General features: G+C 40.7%; 1 protein-coding gene across 3 annotated transcripts in view; it reads left to right on the forward strand.

Moving 5' to 3' along the window:
* PPFIBP2 (PPFIA binding protein 2) overlaps positions 1 to 21,666 on the forward strand; it is a 168,629-nt gene that overhangs the window by 139,111 nt on the left and 7,852 nt on the right. The window contains exons 8-23 of one of the 3 annotated variants that reach the window (XM_049780997.1): positions 2,288 to 2,399; positions 5,540 to 5,601; positions 6,986 to 7,061; positions 8,326 to 8,429; positions 9,397 to 9,464; positions 10,804 to 10,861; positions 12,089 to 12,133; positions 12,737 to 12,781; positions 15,885 to 16,023; positions 16,942 to 16,974; positions 17,373 to 17,514; positions 18,124 to 18,252; positions 18,835 to 18,985; positions 19,206 to 19,317; positions 20,652 to 20,740; positions 21,023 to 21,145. In XM_049780997.1, the coding sequence (XP_049636954.1) occupies positions 2,288 to 2,399; positions 5,540 to 5,601; positions 6,986 to 7,061; positions 8,326 to 8,429; positions 9,397 to 9,464; positions 10,804 to 10,861; positions 12,089 to 12,133; positions 12,737 to 12,781; positions 15,885 to 16,023; positions 16,942 to 16,974; positions 17,373 to 17,514; positions 18,124 to 18,252; positions 18,835 to 18,985; positions 19,206 to 19,317; positions 20,652 to 20,740; positions 21,023 to 21,145 (1,488 nt within the window). Of the gene's footprint in view, positions 1 to 2,287; positions 2,400 to 5,539; positions 5,602 to 6,964; positions 7,062 to 8,325; positions 8,430 to 9,396; positions 9,465 to 10,803; positions 10,862 to 12,088; positions 12,134 to 12,736; positions 12,782 to 15,884; positions 16,024 to 16,941; positions 16,975 to 17,372; positions 17,515 to 18,123; positions 18,253 to 18,834; positions 18,986 to 19,205; positions 19,318 to 20,651; positions 20,741 to 21,022; positions 21,146 to 21,666 lie in introns of all 3 variants that reach the window. The other 2 variants (XM_049780999.1, XM_049781000.1) reach the window with 2 other exon arrangements.

Consider the following 21,666-nt stretch of genomic DNA (forward strand, 5'->3'; position numbering starts at 1 on the left):
TAGCAACAGCAGCATTGACATCTGAGGGAACCACGTTACTATGTTGCAACAGGGAGCAAGCCTTGCCTTTACAATGGCAAAGATCCCATTTTATTATTCATTGGTTGGCTCAAAATATGCTGTGGAGAGGCTAGAGAGAGAGAGTACAGTGGCTTTGGTGCTTGTCTTTTACACTTCCAAACAGGATTTGATCCCTGGTATTCCCTAAAGTCCTCTGAGCACCATTAGTAAGAATTCCTGATTGCAAAGCCAGGAGTGACCCCTGGCATCATTGAGTAAAGCCCTAAAACAAACAAATGAACAAAACCTAAAAAACCAAAATAGATAAAAAACCATCAAACAAACAAAAAAGGCAAACATGCCACAGTGCTCTTTATGAGTGCATCTTTATGCAATGATGGGGCATATATGTGGTCAGAATGAAGTAGCATTGGGGATAGGACACCATCATTTCCTTTCTGAATTCGACTTACTGCTCAGAAAACCAGCTAGTTATCTGAAAAGGAAGCAATAGGTGAGAATGACAATAGCACTACCATTTACTGAACACTTAGTAGATTGACCAACCCAAGTGTTTGTAATCTACAAGGTTGTTGAGTTCTTATTACTGCCCTATGAGGGAAATAGTATTTTTCCTACTTTATAGATGAGTCTCGATTCGTGTAAATGCATTTTCTAATGATTTACCCAAGTGGGTAGAGAGAATACAGTACCTTTTGATTGGCTCCAAAGTCATTATATCTTAGGATGGGTCTATACAGTTCTTATTTTTTTTTTGGTTTTTGGGCCACACCCGGCGGTGCTCAGGGGTTATTCCTGGCTGTTTGCTCAGAAATAGTTCCTGGCAGGCACAGGGGACCATATGGGACACCGGGCTTCGAACCAACCATCTTAGGTCCTGGATCGGCTGCTTGCAAGGCAAACGCCGTTGTGCTATCTCTCCGGGCCCCAGTTCTTATTTTTTTAATGGATCTGGGAAAGTATGGATGACCATGTGTACTGCCACATGTGAAATTGAACATACTATACTTAAGTAGAGATGTGGGAACCACCTGCTTAGTTACTCTTTTTTTGCATATATATATGAATATGTGTGTGCACTTGTGCAGCTGTTCTTAACTAGCATAATTTTCTGAAAACAGATGTTTCAAATACCCAATTATTGAATATATATATATATATATATATATATATATATATATATATATATATATATATATATATATATATATATATGCCTGGAAGGTGGACAGAAGCAGTAACTATGCACAAAGGATGAGAGAGTATTTGAAAGAAGGGAAATCTTGTCTTATTTTATTCACTGTATTTCTGGTATAGATGAAAGATACAAGATTTTTACATTTGTACATGTTGAATGTATAGGCAATGATGACTATACATGCTCTCGCATGAATGTCTTGAGAAAGGAAAGACCACATCTAGGGTATCCATCCCTGAACCAAGAGCAGACCTCCACTGGACACAATTCTAGCTCTTATGGGATCTTTAGAGAGGTTGGGTCTAAAAGGACAGAGGAGACCTGACCAGGTAGGAAGAGGAAAAGAAGAGACTGGGAATGTAGTTTAGCAAGTGTGAGACCCTGTGTTAAATCCCTGGCTTTACTCCAAAATATGTAAAAAAAGAACAGAGTATGGTGAGGTTATGAAAGGAAATAAAGTGAATAGGGAGAAAGGCAGATGTGAAATAATGAGCCAGGAATCAAGGGGATTCAGCTACATTGGTGGTGTAAAGGGAGGACAAATCTAAATATCCAAACCACAGAGTCAGCAATACTGAAAACATGAGAACCAAACTTTAACAACCAAACTTCTAAGGGTGCTTGTTTTGATGGCGGGGCGGGGGGAGGGGGGGGGAGTCACTGGGAATGATGGTGCATTTGTAAAGGGAGGTTGACACCGGTGTTTGGATTGGTGCTAAACATTCTCTGCCTGTATGCTAAAATTCAACTACGAATAACTTTGTAAATAACAATGTTTTTAATAGAAATATTATTTTAAAAAAAGGAAAGAAAAGAGGAAAAGAAAATAAAAGAAAAAGAGCCTGAGTTGTGGCCAGGGCCTGAGGGACCAAAAATGAGTTCCTTCAGCAGAGCGCCACCTTGTGGAGAGCATAGTGAGCACCACTAACTGCTCATTTCTAGCACCTCAGCTTTTAACATCCTGCCTTATTTTCCTATAACCTATTGACTCTGAGCTCTAATTTGAAACACGTTGTCATGGTCTGGTGTTCCTTCTGATATGGCTGGGTATCTTTGTTGTTTTTCCAGGCTGAGGTAGCCCAGCTGCAAGAGCAGGTGGCTTTGAAAGATGCAGAAATTGAGCGTTTGCACAGCCAGCTCTCCCGGACATCAGCTCTCCAGGGTGACCAGGCAGAGAAAGGTAACTAGCTTAAATGTAAAAGAGGACAGGTGCCTCTGGGCTCTATGTCTTCTTTTAAGTGAATTTGTGTCTATGTGTCATTATGTCTGTGAGGTCAGAGTGTTAATATGCATGTATGTATGCAAACTTGCTCAAGTGAATGGGTATCTACATATATGTGCACGGCACGTGTGAAGCACAAAACTTTGTGGAACTGCTGTTATGAACCTCTCTCTATTCAGAAGTCTCGGGAGCTCTCTGGTAATTAAAACTGATGTGACCAGAAACTTTACTAATTCTTTTAAAAGGTCCCGTTTTTGTTTTCTCACCAAAGGTGAAGTTTTAGCAATTCACATCATCATGTAATCATATCTATCTGGTATTGCAAAAGGTCCTCAAGTTACAAAACCAAATAATTGTTTTTCCTAGTGTTCTCTTAATTTACTTTTGACTTCTTTCGTAGAATTTATTACAACTTATCAGTGATGTGTTTAGGGTAGACTCATTGTGTAGACTGTGGGTCTGACCCTGGGCCAGAATCATGCCTTTCCTGTTTGAAATCATTTCTGTGAAGCCTAGCATAATGTTTGGCAGGAGATCATATTTAATTTATTCAATCATTCAATCATATATGATCGTGGGGGATTTATATTGATATACATTGTTATTTATTTATCCTTTTCAGGTGCCAGTGTAGAATGCACATAGGTCCTTATTTGAAAAATGTTATCATGTGACAATTGCAGGACCTTTAATACTTGGTAGAATGACACCTAGTTCCTTTAACTGTTGACCTTTGACCTGGTTATCCAGCCCAGTTTGGGAAGAGTCAAGGGAACCTCTAATGCATCCATAGTGAAAAACCCTGAATGTGTACCACAGATAGACATGGATACTTCAGCCCAGAGTGAAAATTCTGTAGGTTTATGATAGAATAAACTTTTCTTCCTCTTCCTCCTCTTCCTTCTTCCTTTTTTTTTTCTTTTAAGTGGCTTTGCTCATAGCTTCTTCCTGGCTTTGTGCTCAAAGATCACTCCTGCTGTGTCAGGGAACTATAATGGAATGCCAGGTATTGAATCTGGGTTAGCCATTTGAAAGGCAAGCTCCTTATTCACTGTATTAATATCGCTGGTTCCAATTTGGTTTCTTTTTTTTAATTATCTTTATTTAAACACCGTGATTACAAATATAATTGTAGTTGTATGATTACAGTCATGTAAAGAACACCCCCCTTCACCAGTGCAGGATTCTCACCACCAATTTCCCAGATCTACCTACTCCCCACCCCACCCACACCTGTACTCGAGACAGGCTTTCTTTTTCCCTCATTCATTCACATTGTTATGATAGTTTTCAGTGTAGTTATTTCTCTAACTGCACTTATCACTCTATGTGGTGAGCTTCATGTCATTAGCTGCACCTACATGGGAGGGTGGGGGGAAGTAAGGGTTGGGACTGAGGCAGTAAAATATTAGAAATGAGCTTTGTAGGGCAGTATCAAGGTCCCAATACAAGATGGATATTATGGATATATCGAATATATGCACACAATAATATCAATATGAAAAAAAGAGAAAAAATTTCCACTGACTGTCCCAATATAAACCAGTGCTAGAACAGCCTGCCCTCCTCCCAGAGTGCATTCCCATTAGTGTAGGGAGAGATAGGGGGAAAGCCTGTTGACCCCTATAGAGTCCACCTAGACCGGTGCCCAGGGAAAGACTGAAGTCCAGGGGAGAAAAACCCTATACCTGGCAAGAGCTGGTTTCCAGAATCAAGGAGGAAACCAGAAGCCAAATGTCTGCCCACCCTCCTCCCCATGCACCTCCCTGATGGAGTAGAGAGGGAGGGGGGAAGCCTGAGGACCACTAAGAGTCCACCTGAACCCACTTCTAGCCATCTGAGCTGGTACCCAGGGAAGGCCTGGAGTCAGGGGAAAAAGACAAGGACGGCTGGGGGCCTGCCAAGCCTCCTAGCACTCCCCAGGCTAGGGAGAAAGGCTCTGGTATGGGGCCCCCCCAAACCCCATACCTGGAAAGAGCTGGTCTCCAGACTCAAAGAGGAAACTGGAAGCCAGATGTCTGCCCGCCCTCCTCTCCATGCACCTCCCCCCTGAAGTACGGAGGGAGAGGGAAACCTGGGGACCACTAAGAGTCCACCTGAACCCACTTCTGGCCATCTGAGCTGGCACCCAGGGAAGCCAATTTGGTTTCTTTATTCACATATTCTGTTTTGACATATTTTTAGATATATCTAAACATTTGTTCATTACTTCTGAAAGCCAAGTATTCAATTCCTTCACATAAGCATTTTTTTTTCTCTCTCTCCATTCAACAATAGATATGGATTTTGGGTGGTTACACCTAACTAACTGTGTCCTGGGCTTTTTTCTGGTTCTGTGCTCAGTGGTAACTTTTGGCAGTTCTTTGGTTCCGTAAGTGTTGCTAGTGATTAAGTATTTGCCAGTTGCATGTTTGGCAAACACTTTAACCCTCTAGCCTTTAGACCTTTTTTTTTTTTTTTTTTTTTTTGTGGTTTTTGGGTCACACCCGGCAGTGCTCAGGGGTTACTCCTGGCTCCATGCTCAGAAATTGCTCCTGGCAGGCACGGGGGACCATATGGGACGCCGGGATTCGAACCGATGACCTTCTGCATGAAAGGCAAACGCCTTACCTCCATGCTATCTCCCCGGCCCCATAGACCTTTTTTTTAATAGAAGCACCCAACCATTACTTGAGGTGGTCATGTGGTACCAGCGATTGAACTTAGGACCTTCATGAACCAGACATATATCCCATTTTCTTGACATATCTCTAGCCATTTAGATTTGAATTTTAAATTATGATCTACTAGAATCTATGGAATTGTATCTAGTTAGCAGGCTAAGTACATACTAGAAGAAAATGTCTGTGTTTTAATGAGATGTAGGTTTGCAAAGATTAGGTGGTTCCTTATGTGAATCAAATTTTGATTTGAGGTGACAAAATTTGTTCAAAGAATGTTGATTTGTCTGATTTTATGCCAACGCTGTCATGGTCTCTTTAAAGACATAAAGATATCCACATGTAATTTAGCCACACGGAAACTTGTTGTGTCTTAGCATGTGGAGGCATATATTTGCATTTATGTTACTGGTTCTTTTTACACATAAATTCTTTTAGATCAAGAAATTCAACGTTTGAAAATAGGGATGGAAACCTTGCTCGTTGCCAATGAAGAAAAGGTAAGATGGGGATTGGATGCTCCTGCCCTTTCCTTGTTGAAATTCCTCGCTCGCTTTGGCCCCTTTCCTTGTTGAAATTCCTCGCTTGTTTTGGCCCCTGTAGGTCTCTGATACTTTGGAAAAGGGTATACACCCAGAGTGTTGATATGGGGTATATCAGGTGAATGGCTTCTACCTCCTACAGATTTGGCCTTATCATTTTTAGCTTTGCTGCCTAGTGCTGTGTCTAAACACATTCTCCTAAAGACAGATGAAAATCATGCCTGTTCATGCACATGATGGGAAAAATACTGAGGTGCTTACTACCATGTAGGAGATGCTACTTGGATACAGCAGAATTGGAGTACTTTCTTCTACTCTTCTATATGCATAGCCTGTCATTCACTGTGACTGCAGCAACATGCTGTCTTGTTTGTGTTGCCTTCTAATCTACTGGACATTGAATTCCTATGAAATCAAGAAACAGCCACCTTCTTAACACAGGGTGCCTACAAGGCATAAATATTAGCCCAGATGGTCACAATCTGGTATTCTATAGAGAAAGAAATGGAGACTCAAAGTACTTAAGTAGTTTTGCCAAGGTCAGGTAATAGTAGATAACAAGCCCAGGGTCACATTCAAAGTTGTCTGAACTACAAAAATCTTTCTTGTCCCTGAGTCTTCCCTTCAAAGAAATAGTGTCTCTTTTCCCTCCCACTCAACCCTTTTCTCTATACCCAGCAAGGAACTTTTCTTGGTTTCTGAAGGACTCTGAGTCCTCTCAGGAACAGGTCAGAAATCCTATGATATCTTTTTCTTGAGATAAGAGGTTGGTTAGGCCAATCCCAATGATGGTCAAGGCTTACTCCTAGCTCTTTATACAGAAATCCCTTTTGGAGGAGCTTAGGGAATGTGGGGTATTGGAGATCGATAGAACCCTGGACAACCACATGCAAGGTTAGCTCTATACCTGCTATTACTAATTCTATGGCTCCAGGGATGATACTTTGTATGAAACTCGAGAGAAAAACTCAAGTCAGAGGTAGATTTCATTGATAACCTCAGAAAAGTAAGGAGAAAATTAATTTTCTTTTTCTGGAAATGTTTAAACCCCTAGAAAAATATTTAAGGCCCTTGAAATTATTTCAAAGAACTACATTTTTTTATGGCCAGAGCTTGGACTCATGGCAGTGGGTAGAGGGGAGAGAACCTAGGGGGCTGATTACTGAGATCCCAGGCTCCAGAGCAAAGGGTTTTGGGTCCCATTTCCCCTAAGAATGTTCCATCAGCTCTTTAGACCATGTTTGTTTAGTGTGCCTAGAATATAACTTGGGCTCCCCCAATGAAATCATCTGAGACATGAATGTTGTTGTTTACATGCAAGTTTGCTCTTGAACTACGGCAGGACCGACGGATAGAGGAACTTACGGGACTTTTAAACCAGTTCCGAAGGGTAAAAGAGATCGTCATGGCAACTCAAGGTGAGAACAAAAGATATGCTTTTATCCCCAGATATTTCATTTACTGGACAAAATTTAGTAGCAGTTTTTTTCAAAGATTGTTTTGTCATGTGAAAGAGAGAGACCATCTTTTGGAGAACAGAGCTGGTGAGACAGTGCTGAGTATGAGAAATTGTATGACTTGCTGGCCTGTTATTCAATGGCAGTCAACTCAGAATTCTCATGGACTTTCCAGATTCTCCACAAACAAGACTCAACTTGAGTACATGGTTGGGAATCCTTGACCTTGAATGATTTCTTGTGCTGCTTCCAGAGTGTTCTGTTAGGCAGTGATTGGAGTCAGACCTGACTCAAAATTTAGTGCAATATGTGTGGGCTTAGTGATACCACAGTGGATAGGTCATTTTCCTTGCATGTGGCAGACCTGGGTTCTATTCCTGGCATTCCATATGGTCCCCTTGAGCCTGCCAGGAGTGGTTTCTAATTGCAAAGCTAGGAATAATGCCTGAGGACTCTGCGTATGACCCAAAAACAAACAAGAAAAATAAAAATATTTAGTCCAATCCACTCTTGGAGATGAGAGCTCGATCATCTACAGAATCTACAAACTCTCCTAGCAATCTCTCAGGGACTGCATTTAGGGAGGCCTTGAGTCTTTGAGTGCTTAGTTTCCCAAGAAGTAATAGACAGGGGAGCCAATTTGTTTTGTTTTTACTGCCCAGAATGAATGGCCATGTAGCATTCAATAAATAATTATTCATTGAATGGTCATGTGCCAGACTGCTGTTGACCTGCTTCATGCCACTGACCTAGAAACCTGTCACAGATAGCTGTTTCATAAAAGGGCACTGCTCTGAGGGTGCTCAAGAATTTCTGATTCTGGATGAACATCTGCCTCTTTTGGGGCAGAAGCTGACTCTACCCTGGGTTGTGGCTGATGGATCACTAGCACATTTGCTGCTGCCCCTGTCCTCTCTAATTCTTTTGGTCTTGAGTCAGGTCACTCTCAATGCCTAAATTACTAATGATAAGAGGTGGTTAAATAAAAATGGTAGAAGTGCCTTCTCACTGTTCCATACATGAGCTTTATCCACGAGATGACATTCATGATGATCATTGCTCAAACACACACTTTTAATCCCCTCTATGTATTTTGGAGAATTTTTAGTGGAAGGTATTGTAATGGTGTCTTAAATAGATTTTAGAATTTATCTCCTGATAGTGAATATCTATATATTTATTAATTTATTTATATATTTATTTATACATTTATTAATGCTTCCAGGATCTTCAGAAAGAGCTCTCTCAATCAATGAGGAAGAGCTGGAGGGAAATTTTCGAAAGTGGAATTCTACAAGTAAAGGTCCCGAAGAACCATTTAAACCAGAGGTGACTTTTTCATCTTCCATATGTACTTTTAACTTCCACTGAGTTTGGGAGAGGATCTAATAAAGGGTTTATCAGATATAAATCAGGGCAGGAGAAAAGATAGAATCAGTGGTCCTCAAACTATGGCCCGTGGGCCACATATTATATTTATATCTGTTTTGTTTCTTCATTGCAAAATAAGATATATGCAGTGTACATAAGAATTCATTCATAAGTTTTGTTTTTACTATAGTCAGACCCTCCAATGGTCTGAGGGACAGCAAACTGGCCCCCTGTTTAAAAAGTTTGAGGACCCCTGATGCAGGGGCCCTAAAGGCTTTAGGGAGAGCACCAAATACAACCAGAGCTCAGTTACTGGAGACACAACATATTGGATTCTGAACTTTTGAAAATTAGGGTTTCCAAATTTGAAACTCCTCATTTATTGTTTAAACTTTCCTCTCTGAAATGTAAGGTGAAACACAAGGTATTTTTTGTTTTATTTGCCACTGTTTTGCCAGAGTCTTCACCCTTTCTGATACCTAGTACAAGTTAATAAATATTTGAACAGTCTATCTTGCTTGTTTTGAGAGATTAGAAGTGATAAATTTTTATTTTACAGACATCTCTCCTAAACATTAGCACACCTGTTTTATTTGTCTTCTTTGAGCTTGTTTAAAATCTTATCTTATATGACTCTCTTTTGAAGTAAGCTAGATATAGATTGGCAGTTATTTTGATCTTGATCTCTCAGTAAACTTTGCCTACTGTAGAAAGGCCCCTTAGCCAAGGCAGTTACATGCTCCAATCTCTGTAACCTCCCAGAACAGAGTGGACATAGAAACCATGGCTATAGTGGGGATGTGGGGATGTGGGGATGTGGGTATGGAAGTGTGACTACCTGAGAGGAAAGATGCAAAGAGAGGAGAGTAGGGCATGACATCCTAATAGCACATGCTCTCAACCACGATGCTTCTTTCTGGTACAGATGTTACAACGATGTAGCTCTCCCACAGCTGGGCCACCACCACTTCCACAGAAGTCACTGGAAACCAGGTAGGAAGCCCAAACATTTCCCCAGGACTACTTTGTTTCCAGGCCCCTCTCTAAGCTCTTAATGCAGTGGTCATTGGCTGTGCCTGGTGAGCACATTTTCCATGTCCTATACACATCTCTCCTTCCATTCTCACAGTGCCACACTCAAGGTCCTGGCAATGGTCACCAAACTCAAACTTAAGGACAGTCATGTCTTTGGACCACAAAAAGGATTCTTTCCCTCAGGCAACAGTCTGAGTTACTGTCATTGACGAAAACCTGGATAGGGCTTGAGCTTCTGAGGGGCAGTTGCTGTCGTCATCTGTGCCCCAAAGTGGCACCTCAGAGTGTCCACAGCATGAGTCATTTCCCTCAGCTCCTCTGAATATCCTTCATGCTCTCAGAGTGAGGTATCCAGGTCTTCCTGAAAGAGTTTTATACTTCCAGGGAATTTGGTCTATTGATCTGGGGCAGGTGTCTGTATAACATTGGTTTTGTAGTGGGCTGGTCTGTGAGATCATTTGGCTATTATCACCATCAACTCTGTCTAAAAGTAATTTATATCTATTTTCCTCTTTCAAATTTCAAGAAGTTTTCAGAATGACCCATGTTGTGAAGATTTTATTGCCAAGGGCAGTTTGTCTTCTTAGCAAAATAGCTAGGAGAGGGTCACAAGCATGATGGATGCCTCCCTGAATCAGATAGGTTTCCTGGACTATGGAGCCTCATTTTGCAGGGTTCTATTCTCCTAAATCTTTAGCCCTAGTTAAAAATGACAGTAGTAAAGAGGACAATGAGCATGTTTCCTATTTACAGAATAATAATGTTGGGGATATTGCTCAGTGACAGGGCACATGTTTCATATATGAGGACTAAGGTTAGGTCCCTGGATGATCCCACCCAAGTCAAAAGTTTATGACTTTACTCAATAATAAGTTTACTCAATATGGCACAGCTCTCACCCCACAAAGGAACTCTTACACACTTACAGACAAGGCAAATTTTCTTTTCTTTTGACCACTTTTTTTTTTTGTCTTTTTCAACATATAATAGTCAGTTCCCATTGATGCTGTAGAATTGAAAATATTCTAGCTTTCCAGGAGTTGCCAAAGACAACAATTCTATTTGGGTTGAAGTAGTAGCCTCATTCATTCATCAACACATTGTCAAACCAGTCCCACCTTTTATTAGTACTTTTGATGAAATGGGAGATTTTCTTGATCTTAACCATGAATTAATTAATCTAAATTAGTTAATCTAAATTACTGACAGAATGTTTGAGATTGGTTAAACATGTAAAGGTCCTCTCACTGAATGCTATCTCCTCCAATAACTATTTCTTTTGTGTTTTTATTTTCAGAACTCAGAAAAAGCTTTCCTGTAGTCTAGAAGACTTGAGAAGAGAATCTGTGGATAAGGTTAGCCCATCAGTTTATCTATAAAGAGGATAGAGTTACCTTTTTATTCCCTAGTACATTTCTTTTATACTGGAGAGGGCCTAATCCATATTTTAAAATTTATTTATTTATTTGGGTTTTGGGACACCCAGAGGTGCCAGGGTTTACTCCTGGTTTTACTCTCAGGAATCACTCTTAGCATTACTCGAATGACCATGTGGGTGCAGAGATTGAACTCATTTAAGGCAAACACCCTACCTACTATACTATATTCCTGGCTTGTTAAAAACTTCTATTTTATTTATATTTATATATTTATTTTGGTTTAGGGGTCATATTCAGTGTTGCTCTGGGATCATGCTGGTGGGGCTCAGGGGACTATATGTTGTCCTGGGGATCAAACCCAGCTCAACTGCATGCTGGGAAGTTGAGAACTTTACCTACTGTACTATTTCTGTAGTCCTTGATCCACATTTTTTGAAGCTTTTACAAAACAAATGGAGAGTCAAAAATTACCGGTACATGCTTTTGAGAAAGCCTTTTAGGTGTGCCCCAAGGCACATGAACTGCCACCTGGAATTTCCAAAGGTGATGTTAAGGTGAACACAGGCATGTTTGTGGAAATGGTTAGAAAGCAAGAGGTGACATAACCAGTGTTATGGGTCAGATCAAGCCTAAGATGATCTTTGGGTTCCATATCCCCAAGGTATTCGTGTGCACTGCCAAGGATTTGAATGAGGAAATCATTTAGATAAATGAGATGTTATCAGACACAAAATCAAGGATACTTTAGAAGATTCTTTTCAGAAAGATAGAAGGACTTTTATTACTTTAGGTTAGTTCCTAACCATGTGGTGGTGTCTATACTGGAGGGAAGGTTGCATGCTCTTGAGTGAGGTCACTGGAGACAAGTTACTGGAGTCTTTGGATATTACTAAAGACATCTACCTCAATGCAATACCCTCAATTTCCAGTAGGACATGATCCTCCCTTTCAGTGACTTGTCTCCATGGTCTTGTGCCTATTATCACCCCAGGTCAGACTTCCTAGGACATCAGTCCATGTGGTAGAACACTGATCTGCTATTGCACCATGGATGCTGATTATATTGTATAATATTGTATATTGTATAATATAATGAGAGAGCAGGTAGAACTTTTAGATTTAAGCAACCGTCTAGTCCAAGCTTCTTGATTATTACTACTATAAGACTTTCTATTTAATTGAACTTTTCTTGTCCCTCTGTAGAACATTGTTGATGGGAAGCAGCTCTCCCCAGCAGTGGAATCTAAGGTACAGTGACGGCATGTCCCCATCGCTTATATTCAGTGGCACTATTTGCTAGGGTTTTTGTAACCTTACAATTTTGTAATTATAAGGGATGTGAGTCTGGGAGGAAAGGCAAAGTTTCCCCCCCCTTCTTTTTTGCTTTGCTTTCTTTTTGGTGGGGGGGCACATCTAACTGTGCTCAGAGGTTACTTTTGGCTCTGCACTCAGAAATCACTCTTGATGGGCTTGGGGACCATATGGGAACCTGGGGATCAAACCTAGGTTGGTTGTGTGCAAGGCAAAGGCTTCCCCAGTATTCTGTTACTCCAACCCCTCCTCTTTTTCTTAGTATTTGCACTAGCTATGAATACCCTTTCATCCCACTGCTTATGGAACAGGAATTGTGGTACGCCCTCTATTTTTGTAGACTCAGAAATTTATCTTAATAAGACAGTTTACAGCTGATCACTGAGAGTGGAAATGTTCTCATCTCAGCACATGGAACAGTGTGTTTGCTTCTACCCTGTCCATAAGGCTACCATGGTTAAATACAAAGGAGCACATCTGGTCCCATTTCACACCTGAGTTATGTTATAAAAATTCTATTAGTCTTTATATTTCTCTTAGGAAGAGGATGAGTTTCCCAGTGAGCATACAGATGTTGACACCATGGTGAGTGAAAGATGATTATGGAGCATGATATCAACCAATCAACATTTGTAATACAGTTATGAGAAATGGCACCATCCCCTATCTGTCTCATGTCTTCATATGAGACCGTGGGGCCTCATAGCATGTCTGTTTTTGCCTGAAATGGTCTTTTTGCTGTTTCCTTTTTTTAATTTCATTATTTCAGGTGCCAGAATAGTGGGTAGGGCATTTGCCTTGCATGTGACAGACCTAGGTTCAATCCTTGGCATCCCATATGGTCCTCTGAGCACTACCTTAATTTGTGAGTGCAGACTTAGGAGCACTGCTGGGTGTCACTTAAAAACATTTTTTCCCCATACTTTGGTGGGCCCAGGCAAATCATAATTACCACTCTAACATTGTTTTTACCTTTAAGAAACCACTAGTAAAAATATCTGGAACTGCAAAAAAAAAAAAAAAAAAGGTTTACATTAGTGTTAACACTTTTAGTTACACTAGCTTTCTGGGGGATAAAGGAGGGAGATAAGGGATATATACTTGGGAACAGGGATGAAGGGAGGACAACATTGGTGATGGAAAAGCCCTCATTTATTGTCACTGTGTACCTTAAATATCACTGTGTAAGATTTGTAATTCACTTTGGCCACAAAAAAAATTTAAAAAAAATAATGTGTGAAGAGGTAAAAAAAAACCTTTTTTTTTGTTATTCTAGGCACTATGATTATAATACTATTGATGGTATAGTTTCATGCCTATGATTTTGTAATCCATAACCTTGAAAAGATCATTTTATATTTTCATATCAATATGTTAAAAATTTCCATATATTGAAGAGGAAAATTTCTTCTGTCCATTTGTATGGAACTTTTTGCAGGAACTTTTCTGCATATTAATTTAGTAGCCCATCAGTGCTCCAATAGTATGTTCTATTCAAAAATGACAAAAAATAATGAATCACACACAAGAAAGGGTTTAGCCAGCAAGAGGTAACTGCAGTCTAAGCTTCTCTCACTTTGACATGCTGCCTTCCCTTGCACATTAATAATAGCAGAGTTATTAGTTTCAGGTTGCCCCACTCTCTGAAAATAGAACACTTCTTTTGAAAAAATGTAGGTTTGGGGAGGTTGGTCTGAGAGTGCTGATTTTTTTTCATATAAACCAATGCTAATAGAATTTCCTCAAAATAACCTATCATAGTATACCAAATAGTATTCTACTTTCAAATGGGGAAATTTTATATATGTAGTTTTTGGCTGGGCTTTCCACTCTCCCATAACCAAGGATAATATTTTTGGAGACAGCATAACAGTATCTGATTCCCCTGGATCTTGTCCTGACCTTGTATGACTTGCTCTAGCAGCGAGTCCTTCCATCCCAGCTTCTCTTTTTGGTTGAAACTAAGAACCCATTTGAGGGCTAAAGAGATAGTACTACAGGAAATTAGGTTCTTGCCAAGCAGGCAACCAGTTTCAATTCTATCCCTGAGCATAGTTCCTGAGCACAGCCACACAACCTTGTATATCTGGACCCCAGCTAAAAAAGAGCCCATTTCACTCCCCTCTCTGCCTTTACTGTTTTTCTCACACAACTGATTCCTTGTTCATGCCCATGTTAGATTTAGGAACTCCCTTTTTATTGAGCTATAATTCCCAACAGTGGCCTTAGTAGTCTCTGTTCTTTCTTGGGGGACTATAGGTGATGATGCCAACTGCAGTCTGTTTTTTTAGACTACCCCACTGCAATTTCTGCATAATATGAAACTTGGAGAACTTCAGCTTTCAAAACTTTGTGAGAACTTCCCCACAGAGAGTCCTGAAACATTCTGAGATAGTCATTAAAAGCACAGACTACTGGTTGGCACACCTCAAAGGGCTGATTCTTGAGACCAGGTAGAATCTGGGATTTAGTTTTTAAAGGTGCTCCAGATGACTATGAAGCAGCTGTATGCACGGACTCGTGTTTGTAAATGTTTGGTTTTGACCACATGTTGGATCATGTCCAATCCTATTTATCATCATGAACTGAAAAGTCACTTGGTCTCCAGTTCTCAAGGTTCTTCTTATTTCCACTTCACAAGCCAGTTCTTGCAGATTTCTCCTTTTCTTTTTAGAATTTAGTTGGTTATACTCATATTTCTCCCTTTTGAACTTGTTCAGTGAAAATATTGGAGTATAGAAATGTATTTCATTTCAAGTGGTTTTTAGTGCATACCTTTCTGAGCAAAAAGAATCCAGCAACTAATTGGGCGATTTGTTTTTAACTAAATGAAACTTCAAAAGATGTCTCCATCACTGAAATTTTCTATTGCATGTATGACTTGTCAGTTTTGAAATCATTTGACCTTCTGGAACCAATCAAGTGACTCAGTTGCTTTCATTGATTAATGTTGCTTCAGTTTTTCTGTTTTGTTTATTTGCACACAAATGCATTCTACTGTTTCTCAGAGGTGTGTTAATACAGGTACCTTTCTTTTTCTTTTAACCAACTTGTTTGCGTGCAACTTAGTCTATAGTTAGGGTCCTAGCACATGGTTAGGTCCCATTTCCTGGAACCTGACCCTCATACAGTTTATGATCCTAGCATGGAGCCTTCTTGGCTTGTGCTTGTTGTTATTTCCCCCAAGAGTATGCAGATCTTCTCACTCTACCACCACCTGATATTTTTCAACGTAACTATTTATCATGATACTGATAATTATTACTAGATAAACATAATTATCCCAATAATAATATTATATTATAATATTATATTAGATAATAATATGGACATATAATAAAGAAATTGATATAGATTATTTTGAATTATAGTTAAGATATCCAAGGTAATTTTAGCTATTATGATCCTCTAGGTCATAAGACAGAGTTACCCTCTTATCAAGACACTTGCTACCTTAGACCATGTTGGTTGTTGTCATCCTTGAATGCTATGTCACTGTGTGGCTTTTGGCAGATTTTTTTTCTCAGAAATAAGGTCCTTTTCAAGTCTCAGACTAAATGATCTCTAGGGTCTCTGAGACAGTCCAAGTGAAAAGTGGTTCTCAGAGAACAGAAATTCATTTCCGCACATTCATGGTTTTCCTAAAGGGTTGAGACTGATTTTTCATCTTTTTTTCTTTCTCTAATAGGATGGCCCTTTTCCAGCTGAGCACAAATATCCCACTTTACCTGGGAAGCACTCAGGAAGCATACCCAATGGTGAGGCTGCCAAGTCTCTTCCTAACACTTCCCAGCCTGATCCCACCGGGAGCAGCCTGCTGAGGCTGAGTGAGTATACAGTCCCTGATCTGGGGGCCCAGGAACAGCAGCCATGGATCTTCTGATTATCATATAACAATGCTGATTCCTGCAACTCCAATTCCTGCAACTGGAGATTTTGTGGGAATGTGGGTGGAGAAAGCCCTGCCTTAAATGTCCCCTGATTCCCATTCCAGAGGGGTGATAGCTGTCTGGCTGGGCATGTTGACCCTGAAGAAATACTTCCAAGTCCTTCAGAAAACCAGGGTTTATAATATCCTTCCTGCCAGCAGCAATTACTCCAACCATTTTCCTTTTTTTTCCTGTCCCTTCTGCCTTGAACCCCTTTGGTTCTTCCCATCATTCCCCTTATCACCCCCAAACACAGAAGCAGAACAGCAGCAGTAGTTCAGTAGTGTCCAAGAGGGAATATTCTGGTCCTGACAGAGCTCTTCTTTACTCTGACTCTTACTCCCTCACTGTTCCTGGACCAGACTTCTGCTCTTGGCTGGCTCTGCCTTTGGCTGCAGGAGCTCCAGATAAGCCCTAAGTAAATATGTCCAAGTGACTCTCAGACAGCACCCACTACAGTTTTGAATTATTCTCATTGATCTAAGTTGGGCTCTGGCACCACACAAGAGTGGCCTGTAATCTGCCTCTTTCCTGGTTCCCCCTCAGTGTAGCTACCTCAGCCTGTCAGGAAGTAGCTACACTACCAAGAGTCTCTGGTACCCTGATGTAGGGCCTCCTCTCACTTTGCTTATTCTAGTTCTCTGTCACCATTCACCCGGTCCTTCCTTATGGGATTATTTTTCTTTCTGTTTGAGTTATTTTCCCTTGCATGATGAATCTCTTGTTTATTTCTCTGCTTCTCTGTAACTCTGTTGGTTTGGACTTTGGCCTCTCTTGCTTCTTCATGTGGCTTCTCTGCTTCTTGGTTGGCTGGAGACCGTGGCCGGAGTGTCAGTGCCCCCGTATTAGGTACTGTACCCTTCCAGGTGAGGTGGAGAGTGAGAATGCCCTTATTTGCCCTCCCCTAACCCATACCCTTCTTCAAATAGCCAAGTCACCTTCCTGCCCATGTTCCTGCATTTCCTTGGGGGAAAAGAGAACAAGTTCTTTGTGGGAGTTATCCTGGAAGTCCTTGAACCCAAACCCTTTAGAATTTGGAGACATTAACTGGCCCAAGGAGGTTAAGCTTAACTAACTGCTTCGAGAGAAATACCTGGAGCATGCTGGGGTCTCAGATCTTAAAGCAAAGTTCTGCCCTAGGGTAGACTCCTCTATGCTCTCACTAAAGAAAGATGCTAGTTTAGGGGAGAAGGTTCCCAAGGGTTCAAATCCCAACAACCTCTTGTATTTCTTCCTTTCAATCTCAGGAGACACAGAAAGTGGCTGGGATGACAGTGCCGTAACCAATGACCTCTCATCTACATCATCTGGCACTGAGTCAGGGCCCCAATCTCCCTTGACACCAGATGCTAAACGGAGTCCTAAAGGCATCAAGAAAATATGGGGAAAGTAAGTTTTTGGTGGATATCCTAATGATGTTACTTAGGATTCATATTCTTCATTGGTCAGAATTTCAACTTAGATCTTTGTTCATTCACATGTTTGGAGAGCAATAAAAACAGCCATTTAATGCTTGAAGAACTTGGATTACTTTTTAGGAGCTAGATAAAACTACAAAAAATGTTCATTAAATGTAGCCAGTTTGCTTACACTTTATCTAGGCAACTGACCATCCCCCACATTCTGAGCATATTTGTGGCTCACATCACATGAGTTTTGGGAAACACCTGGAAAAGACTGGAGTTTGCTTTCTTAGGTTAAGTCTGTATTAAGAAAGCACTGAAGCTGAGGACTTGCTTTTCTTGATTCAGTGGGTACACGAGGCAGAAACTGCCTAGTTCTTTACTTTACCCACTTGCTCCGTGGAAGTGGCCTATATCCTCAAGGCAGGATTATAAGGTTTGGATCTGGCCAAGGAGTACCTTAGATCCTTGACCTCTGCAGAGGCCCTGAACAGCAACAAAGGCCTGTTGTATGGTGCTGGCTAGTGCAATCTATAGGTAAGGGTGCCTTGGATTCCAAGCTTTCAGACTGCTCCCTGGTGTCCTCTCCACACAGAATCCGAAGAACACAGTCAGGAAATTTCAACACTGATGCACCTGGGATGGCAGAGTTTCGACGAGGTGGGCTCCGGGCAACTGCAGGGCCAAGACTCTCAAGAACCAGAGACCCCAAGGGTCAGAAATGGTAAGACACCCTCCATTCCATCTGCAGAGACTATGTTGAAATTTAGAGTGGGTGACAATGTCCTAGAGAAAAAGACAGAAACTCTGAGTACAAAACTCACCCCTTTCTGTTTGACATGATCAAGCATAGCTTGTGTTTGTAAATCTGTTGATATAAAGACAAGATAATTCCCCATGTTTGAAAGTGGCTGGAATGGAATATGGGCCCTCAACAGTGCTGCACATCCTAATCTGTTGGTCATGTCTTTGCACTCTAGATGGGGCAGCTTGGGTGTAGCCATTCTGAGTATAGGCTCTAGATTCATTGATCTGAATTGGAACTCAGTAGAGTACAATGTTAAGTCACTCGGTTGCTTCTGAATAGGGCACCCATTTTCCTTCTTTTCTATTAAACAATGGTCTTAAAATAAAATAATCAATGAGGGAGTAGACTGGATTCCTTGTCTACAAAAATAAATAAAATATAATAAAATATAATATTTTGGGGCCAGAGCGGTGGTGCAAGGCATGAGCTAGCCTAGGACTGATCACGTTTCGACCCCTGATTCTCCCTTTAACCAGATGCTCTTTTCCTACTTCTTAGTGATGCCAATGCCCCATTTGCCCAGTGGAACACAGAGCGAGTGTGCGCCTGGCTGGAAGACTTTGGTCTCAGTCAGTACGTGATCTTTGCTAGACAGTGGGTGACTTCTGGCCACACTTTGTTGACAGCTACTCCTCAGGACATGGAAAAGGTAAGAATTGGGCCCTGAGTGAGGAAGCACCATTTCTTCCCAAACCAGCCTACAGGGAGCTGAGGCTCCTGCTAGAACCCTCCTGCACACACAGGAAGCTGAAATTCTCTCTATCACTGCCTGCTTCACCAATCGATAGAATAACTACACCTAGACTTATTCTGCTGAGGGTCAAACTGAAAATTGGAATTTCACTTCTACTTTCACTTTCTATTTTCAGGAGCTGGGAATTAAACACCCTCTGCACAGGAAGAAGCTAGTTTTAGCAGTGAAAGCAATCAACACCAAACAGGAGGAGAAGTCAGCACTGCTTGACCACATCTGGGTGACACGTAAGAATGAGGACAGGCCTCTGCATATTGTGTTTCTGATAGCTACTAAGGGTGGATGGCTTCTATGTGAATGAGTCTCTCAAAAACAGTTACCTCCATGAGAGTGGTAATTGGATCATTAAGGCTATGGGAATATTAAGGCTGGAACTCAAATTAATCATTTATGCATGCCACGGAGGTAGCCCAAAGAACTGGAGTACATGTAGGATTCAGTTCAATCTTGGGTCCAATCCTGGCACCATTTAGTCTCATAAGCATCACGTGATGTGGTCCCTAAATATTGCAGAGTATGGTCCCAAAGAAACAAAAAAATTAAAAATTAATCTTCGTTTTAACATTTATCTCATCAAAAAAAAATGGGGAGAAGAAATGAACAATTCCTCAAAGAAGAACTACAAATGGCCAAAAGACCTATGAAAAAATGTTCCACATCACTAATCATCAGGGAGATGCAAATCAAAACACATTGAGGTACCATCTGATACCACAGAGAATGGCACACATCACAAAGAATGAGAACAATAAGTGCTGATGGGGATGTTGGGAGAAAGGAACTCTGATTCACTGCTGGTGGGAATGCTGTCTAGTCCAGCCTTTATGGAAAACAATATGGTGATTCCTCAAAAAAATGAAAATCGAGCTCCCTATGATCCAGCTACACCACTCCTAGGGATATACCCAAAGAACACAAAAACACCTATTTTCATTTCAACGCTATTTACAATAGCCAGAATCTGGAAACAACCCAGATGCCCAACAACAGATGAGTGACTAAAAAACTGGTGCATATACACAATTGAATATTATGTAGTCATCAGGAGAAATGAAGAAATAAAATTTTTCTATAAATGGATGGACATGAAAACTATTATGCTGAGTGAAATAAATCAGAGGGAGAGAAATAGACACAAAATAGTCTCATTTATGGAATTCAAGAAAAATAAAAGACATGAATGTAATAATACTTAGAGACAATAGAGGAGGGCTGGAAGGACCAGTCCACAGTATTAAGCTTACCACAAAGAGTGGTAAGTTTAGTTAGAGAAATAACTACACTGACAACTATCATGACAATGGTAGTGAGAGAAATAGAATGCATGTCTCGAATACAGGCAAGGGGGTTGGGGAGGAAGGAGATGGGGAGCATTGGTGGTGGGAATGTTGCACTGGTAAAGAGGGGTGTTCTTTTTTATAACTGAAACCCAACTATAAACATGTTTGTAATCATGATGCTTAAATAAAGATATCAATTAAAAAACCATGTATTTAGTCCTACATCCACATTTTCCATTTTTTCTAAGCCTCCACACATTCTTTTCTTCCTGTTCCTTTAGGTTGGCTTGATGATATTGGCTTACCCCAGTATAAAGACCAGTTTCATGAGTCTAGAGTTGATGGACGTATGCTGCAATACCTAACTGTGGTGAGGATTTTCTCTTCCATCTTTAATCTGTCTCATGAGCACTCTGTTCTGGGAGGGTCCATTAAGATTCCACCTCTTCCCTCATAAGTACCATTTGCCACCTAAGAATTTTCAGACCTTACCAAGAACAAAATATAGCCCAGTACTACTAATGTATTCATGTGTCCTTTTGTTGGTGTGAGATACTTGTCTGTATTTATAAACTGTGAAGGAAGTATGTATCTTGGGAGTCTTTTGATACATAGAAACTCATATTCATCCATCCAAACTTTGATTTTTCAGAATGATCTACTCTTCTTAAAAGTCACCAGCCAACTACACCATCTCAGTATCAAATGTGCCATTCATGTGCTACATGTCAACAAGTTCAACCCCCACTGCTTGCACCGGCGACCAGCTGATGAGGTGAGGACAGAACACTGTCAAGCCAGGGTATCCAGAGCCAGGATCCCTGTGTGCAAGAAAATGAAGAGGTCATCATCATCTTATTGTCTGCACTTGTGACTCCAAGATCCAGATGCAGTGGGCCATAAAGCAGAAGCAGCAAGATTTTTAAAGATATCATGATGATTCAAGGAGAAAAGGGGACAGTGCACAGAAGAGTAAGGGAAAGCTAAGTGAAGAGACAGTTGCACTATAGTTAGAACACAAACATTTCAGAATATATTCCTTTATAAATTTTTGCCTTGGGGCCTAACCCAGCAGCACTCATACAACCACTCCTGGCTAACCTCAGGGGACCATACAGGGTGCTGGGTATCAAACTCAGGTCAGCTATGTACAAGGCAAATGCCTTATTCACTATGTGATTGCTTCAGGCCTCCCAATTTTTTTAATTAAATAGCCATGGTTTACAAAGTTACTGATAGTTGAGTTTTAAGCATACAATATTTCAACACCAATTCTACTATGAGTGTCAACTCCCC

This window comes from Suncus etruscus, chromosome 9 (assembly GCF_024139225.1).
Source record: "Suncus etruscus isolate mSunEtr1 chromosome 9, mSunEtr1.pri.cur, whole genome shotgun sequence".
Classification (NCBI taxonomy): domain Eukaryota; kingdom Metazoa; phylum Chordata; class Mammalia; order Eulipotyphla; family Soricidae; genus Suncus; species Suncus etruscus.